The sequence below is a fragment of the Embiotoca jacksoni genome, unplaced genomic scaffold, assembly GCF_022577435.1.
Source record: "Embiotoca jacksoni isolate LCO1_2020_lvr unplaced genomic scaffold, fEmbJac1.0.p SCAF_16, whole genome shotgun sequence".
Classification (NCBI taxonomy): domain Eukaryota; kingdom Metazoa; phylum Chordata; class Actinopteri; family Embiotocidae; genus Embiotoca; species Embiotoca jacksoni.
The window spans coordinates 6,468,695-6,475,082 of NW_027185296.1; the positions used below are offsets into that span (position 1 = coordinate 6,468,695).

At 44.8% G+C, this 6,388-nt stretch overlaps 1 protein-coding gene across 1 annotated transcript; it reads left to right on the forward strand.

Moving 5' to 3' along the window:
- Window positions 1-516: 516 nt before the first annotated feature.
- Window positions 517-4,736, forward strand: use1 (unconventional SNARE in the ER 1 homolog (S. cerevisiae)). Its single transcript, XM_069150531.1, has 8 exons — window positions 517-643; window positions 1,369-1,418; window positions 1,605-1,683; window positions 1,843-1,995; window positions 2,256-2,271; window positions 2,395-2,419; window positions 2,600-2,762; window positions 3,480-4,736. Exons 1-8 carry the CDS (start codon window positions 545-547, stop codon window positions 3,660-3,662), a joined length of 768 nt encoding a protein of 255 aa, XP_069006632.1. The 5' UTR covers window positions 517-544; the 3' UTR covers window positions 3,663-4,736.
- The last annotated feature ends 1,652 nt before the right edge of the window (window positions 4,737-6,388 follow it).

Sequence of the window (6,388 nt, forward strand, 5' to 3'; positions counted from 1 at the left end):
AATCCCCAAATAATAAAATCAAGCAATCTATAGATGGTATACAATATGACCGGGGAGCTCAGACCCAGATATAAGCGCTTAAAGAAACAGGAAACCATAACTTCATGTCTTTATTAAGCGATGCAATGAGCGTTTCAACAGGACATGTTGTTTTCGGTGTTCAGTCCATCCTCCATTTAATGAAGTAAACTGCAAATATCACAAATGTTCTCGAGGCGATGTGATGTTTCTTTCTTTCTTTCTTTCTTTCTTTCTTTCTTTCTTTCTTTCTTTCTTAACAGAATAAAAGAGCTGCAGGACGTTATTGTAAAACTTCTATAAAAAAAAAATATATATACAAATAACAGAGTTGACGATCATTTATTGGCACACATAAACCACGCTGAAATATGACGTGTTACTAGTGCAGACATTCACCATGGGACTGTCCCGCCGTGTTTTTAATGAGCGGTGGTGGGACGGTCTGCGGCTGATAACGCCCCGCCCACATCCGCTCTTAAACTGCGTGACGCCAAACGGCCGCGACGGTGCATCGGCGTCAAACATGGCTTCCAGATTAGAGATCAATTTCATCAGATTATTGTCTCGCTGTGAATCTATAGCGTCGGAGAAACGAGGGGAGGCGGAATGGAGGCTCGAAAAGGTAAAGCGGTGAAGCCCGGAGTGACGTGTCGGAGCTGGTTGTTGTTGTTGTTGTTTTAGTCTGACCTTCCTGAGCTAAAGTTAGCTGTTGTTGTTTAGCCACGTCGTCACAGAGACCCACGACGGGAGCGGTGTTTACCTCTGTTGTTGTTTACCTCTGTTGTTGTTTACCTCTGTTTACACAACGATACGCTTTAAAAAAAAAAAAAACACCCACACACATTTATCAGCCGGACCGGTGAGCTGCCTCTCGTGTAACGTCACTCACGTCCTTTTACACGGTGCTGCATTCAAAGACCTCACAAATTGTCCATAAATATTTATATATATTATTTTTGTATCGTTCACTCGAGTGTTTCAGGTGAGTTTAGTAGGTGCGCCTATCTCAGTGTAATAAAATAGATCGAGCTCATGAAGGTTGTGATGTTTCAGTGTTGTTGGTGTCAGACTTACATCTGGACCCGAGTTCATGTGAGGGCCTTGTTTTAAACGTGTGTTAAACATGATCTCCACATTATTACTGTATTGATCTGATCGGATCAGCGTGATAACAAATGAACAGTTTAACCCAGTTTATCTCGGGTGCTCAATTGTATGTCGTGTATGATTTGGACTCTTAAAGAACGAAGCATTTAGATATTCAGTGCCGCTGCTGCTGCAGTGTGACCTTTATAAATGAAAGGTCGGCTGAGACCTGCCTCACTTTGCCTGCTTTGTCTCCTCCAGTACGTTGGAGCCCTGGAAGAGATGCTGGTGGCTCTGAGGAAAAGTCTAAGGTAACGCCAACCCTTCACCTTCACACCTCATAATGTCAATGTTTTATTTTCTATTCCTGTGAAAGATGTGCATGAAAAAGCACCGAAGATTAGCAGTAAAATGAGGCTCAATGTGTTATTATTATTATTATTATTATGTATGCCAGTTTTTCACACATTTCTGCCCGTCCTCGTGTCTGCTTTCAGCAAACCAACACCAGAGGTCCTGACTGAATACACGAGAAAAGTAGATTTTCTGAAAGGACTTCTAGAGGCAGAGAAACTGGTTGGTGGCAATATCTTATAACCCTTCCTGTGTTTCTTATTTGTTCAAAGAATTTGACATCCCGAATACTGAAAAACAAAACGTTGCTCAGTCTCCCCGAGTTGTTCTTCAGGTCAGGACGTTTCCCTGATCTGGTGTCTGTCCCGCTCCTCTTTACAGTCCTCGCCAACAGAGAAGGCTCTAGCGAACCAGTTCCTCGCCCCCGGCCGCACACCCACGATAGCCAACGAGAGGATGCCTGCCACGAAGACCGTCCACATGCAGACGAAGGCCCGATGCACCGGGGAGATGAGGGACGAGCTGCTCGGCACGGTAGGACGGGGTGGACGCTGCTCGGCTGACGCGCGGAGCAGCCCGGATATCCGGTGTTTAGTTCACAGCCGTCGCGGATGTTAATTGGGAGAAGTAGTTGCTTAATTAAACGCACTGTATTCTCATGCATAACCTCGACAAGTCTGTGCCTCGAGAAAGTCGTTTGGTAGAAAAAGTCAAATCGGTGAACTAGATTGTGAAGCTTTGTGTGCAGTATTTTTGTTTAACTCGTTTGTCTGGCGTTCTCTTGTCATTTATAGGGCTTGTCAGGCAAAGGTAAGAAGTATTTGAATTCAGCATCTCGACTTAAACACGACGGCAAATTATTTTAACGAGCTCATATATTCAGATCCAAGATGTTTTTCTTTGAGGTGATTTTTGGTCCTTTTCTCTCTACAGACACGTCCGACTTGAGAAACAGAAGGTAAAACGTAACGTTTTGTCTGTAAGAGCTACCGTCTTGTGTGTTTGTTTGTTTGTTCAGGCTCACCCCTTCCATCGTGAATTATTGTATCTCCTGGACTCCTCATTGTGACGGTGTATAAGAGCCTCAGCCTCGCACCTAGAGTTAAAATAAAAAAAGACGTTGACTCTCTGTCCGCAGAGGTCTTCCTCTGGATGAGCGTCAGTCGGCGGCCGAGCTGGACGCCGTCCTGCAGCACCACCACAACCTGCAGGAGAAGCTGGCCGACGACATGCTCAACCTGGCCCGCAACCTGAAGAACAACACTCTGGCAGCGCAGAACATCATCAAGCAGGACAACCAGGTAGCTGCATGGGGGACGACAGAGCTGCTGTGGACCAAGTTTGAGATCATAACTACGGTGTCCCGGCAGGCCGGGTGGCGTGAGGCGGGTCGCGTCTTATCGCAACATCTCCGATTTGATTCAGGCCGTGGACCTTTGCCGCATATCGTCCCCCTTTTGTTCCTCTCTGAGATTTATTGCTGCTGACAAGGGCAGAAATTCACTATCTGAAATCCGTCATTGTATTAAACCGACATATTTTTAATGATTACAAGTTAATGATTAGAGATCACTGAGGCAGGGTCACGTGACTGGATTATGTGGTTTTATGAAGAGTCGGAAACAGGACAGGACAAATCGAGTTAGGCTCATCAGGTCGATTGACAACATTGTATTTTACTGCTAAACTTTCAGTTCTTTTCCCATCAGTGTCCCTACAAAGAAAGCTTCTTTTTTTTTTGTCAGATATTTAGCATTTTTTTCTGTTTGGTTTTTGTTGGTTTTTTATGTGTAATTTTGTCCGAGGATTACGGAGTTTCTGCTGCTCAAACGTTTTCTCCTCTTGATGTGTTACCCGATTCCGGCCACAAGGGGGCAGCATATGACAGCTAAGGTTCACAGCCAGCCTCTGAATCCACCCCTACGCATGTGAACTTTTGAGGTGTGATTATTCCTTCCACTATATTTTTTTTCTTTATCTTGATATTTACATCAGCGACGTCTCTCTCTGCCTCGCAGACTCTGAGCCAGTCCATGCGTCAGGCGGACCTGAACTTTGAGAAGCTGAAGACGGAGTCGGAGCGTTTGGAGCAGCACACCAAGAAGTCCGTGAACTGGCTGCTCTGGCTGATGCTCATCCTGGTCTCCTTCACCTTCATCAGCATGATCCTCTTCATCAGAATCTTCCCCCGACTCAGATGATGACTGTGCACCTCCCTGAACTCTTCAGTGCTTCATCCTCTTGTGTTTACAAGAGCAGTAACGACGTAGGCCTCCGGAGGTCTCTCCAGCACGTCTCTATGTGTGAGATCACTAGTGGTCAAAACCAAAACAACTGAGCTGAATCATTTGCACTTTGGAAACTGAAATTCTTCCTCTAAACGGGCTGATGGAAGTTTCAAATATGGTTTGAAGCATCAGTATTTTTCTTTAAACAGAGCAGCGTGTGAATAGAGGTAAAGAGCTACTTGAAGGAGCAGCAGAGTCTTAATACGGAGAGGACAGGGACTGAGCCTTAATTATTGTAACCCCTCATCAGGGAGGCGACCAGCCATCGAACACGCGGATGCACTTTGCCAGTAAGTGAGAGTCCTTTTTAAGGAGCGTTTCTTTCCACCGTGTGTGCATCGAGGAGCATCCACCATCTACTGTAGACACAGTTCACAGATTCAATTCCTTTAAAAAAAAGATCTGATTGATAAATAGAAACAATTATTTGGTAACTCTAACTCCCCTGTTTTGTATTTATCACCATATAAACATTTGATAAATGTTTTTTAACGCACCATAAAGTAGTTGTAAGCAGATATATGGACATTTTTAAAGTGCTTATTAAATTGGGTAACTGTGATTCACTTGAATGTGAGTCCATTATGTGTTTATATAGAAGCCTCTGTTTACAGATGTTGACGAAATGTTCATAAACTCGTATATATCTGCTCATAACTAAATTGTAGTGCGTCACAAACCACCTCCAACATGTTAATATTCTGCGTACTGCACCTTTAAACTGCCACCAAATGTTTCACTCAAATGAAACGATATCACAGATTACAGAATCCATTTCAAGCATCGTGGTTGTTTTCCTTCCTGTTGAGGTGTGCAGACGTTCACTACGAGGAGGTTGAAGTCTCTGCTGTTAGATTCCCCTCTCTGTATCGGTCCACTGTCCTCAGTCCTGTTTGTTGTGCGTTTTGGTGTCTGACTTCATATGTTTGTTGTCGGTGGTGATGACTGCTGAGGAGAGATTTCTCATTAAATGACTGTAACTCCATATTTCATATCCGTATGAGGACTCGTGTCACATTTAGAGTCAAAGTTGTGTGTTTAAAGGATCACCAAAAAAAAGTCCAACTCTGACTCCAGAGAGTGAAATAATTCTGTTTCTATTGTGTGTATTGTGTGTATTGTGTGTGTGTGTGTGTGTGTGTGTGTGTGTCTCTCTCTCTCGTCCTTCCCTCCCTCCCTCATAAACTCAAATGCCAAACAGTGCCCTCTGTCATAACTGATGCAGTGACTTCGTGTGGCCAGTGTGTGGCGCTCTTGACCTTTGAGTATCAAACGGAAGACGACCTCCATGACCCCGGTGGCCTGATCAAGCCCTGACTCCTAATTTATCCCCCCCGACTCATTTAGAAGGTCTCTGAGGATTGAAGTGCGGCTAAATAAAGGCAGCCGGCTGCAGGAAAAGCACACGACGAGCAAACGTGACTCCGGAGAGCCGTGCGTTTGTCAGCTTTTTTTTTTGTTGTTGCTCTTTAATTTAGCCTGATAACAGTTTGGCGTCGGAGCTTTAGGTGTCTGTTTTGTGTCCTGCAGACACACACACACACACACACACACACACACACACACACACACACACACACACACACACACACACTGAAGCAGACAGTTCCACCGTGCTGTGAGGCTGACTTGTCGGCCTGTGAAGCCTGCCCAGGCTTGCAGCTCTGCCCCGGGCCCTTCCTCTCTCCCCTCTCCTCGGCTGGCTGGGCCGGGACCCGGCCTGCCGTGTATTTTAAGATCCCTGGGGGGTATTTTGCCGGCTGGAAGCCGAGGTATGCGGGCCACCAGGAGACCAAATGAGGCTGTGTCACAGCGGAGGATCATCATCCCTCAGTTTAATCACAGCTGTTTGCGCCTCCATTCTCAGGGCTTTGGTAATGCTCTGGCTCCGTGAGGCTGCAGCTTCTCAAACTGCAGGACGTGACTTCATCAGGGGTTTCTCTTTTTCATTATGCTCGTATTATCCCATTAGCTTCATTTTTAGTTTCCCGTGTGGCCTCCAGAGTCTGGGATGTGTTAAGTACGAGTTGTTGGAAAATACCTCTGTGAGAGGCTCATTAAGGGCTCTTTTAACCTCTGACCCAGGAAACAAGAATGGGCTCCTTCCTGAAGGCTTTTCCCACAGCGAGGATCTGAAAATAGTGCCACATCGCGTCTGCTCAAAGACGTGTTTTGTAAATTTAGCCTCATCAATTCAGTACCGCTTCCTAATACGGCACCCTTAATAAGAGGTTACAATTTATAACCTGGTGGAAAATAACTGGTGAAGCACAGCCGTGAAACACGAGCGTACTTCACTGTAATGCTTTAACTTCACACCACTTCACACCACAGCTCTCACTGTCAAAGGGATGTCTTTCTAAAATAGTCGTATAACTAATGCCTTTATTAAGAGTTAATGAATCTTTCACTGATGCCTTATAGATGCTTCAGCCTACAATAAGAACGTCTGAGCAGGCAGGTCGTAAATAACATTGTACTGATGCAGAGGTGATTAAAACCTTTAATAATTTGGTCAGTTGTGGTTTAAAATAATATTAAAAATGCAACATGAGATATAAACACAGATTATTGTAAATACGCAGGACTGCAATACTGTTCCTGTATCGATGTAAATGTTCATATAAATATGTGCACAC

What these genes read in the sequence shown, in the direction of transcription:
- use1 (XM_069150531.1), top strand. Translation starts at nt 545, where the DNA reads ATGGCTTCCAGATTAGAGATCAATTTCATCAGATTATTGTCTCGCTGT. An exon ending in CGGAATGGAGGCTCGAAAAG is followed by an intron (nt 644 to 1,368) that starts GTAAAGCGGTGA and finishes TGTCTCCTCCAG; the next exon opens with TACGTTGGAGCCCTGGAAGA. An exon ending in TCCGACTTGAGAAACAGAAG is followed by an intron (nt 2,420 to 2,599) that starts GTAAAACGTAAC and finishes CTCTGTCCGCAG; the next exon opens with AGGTCTTCCTCTGGATGAGC.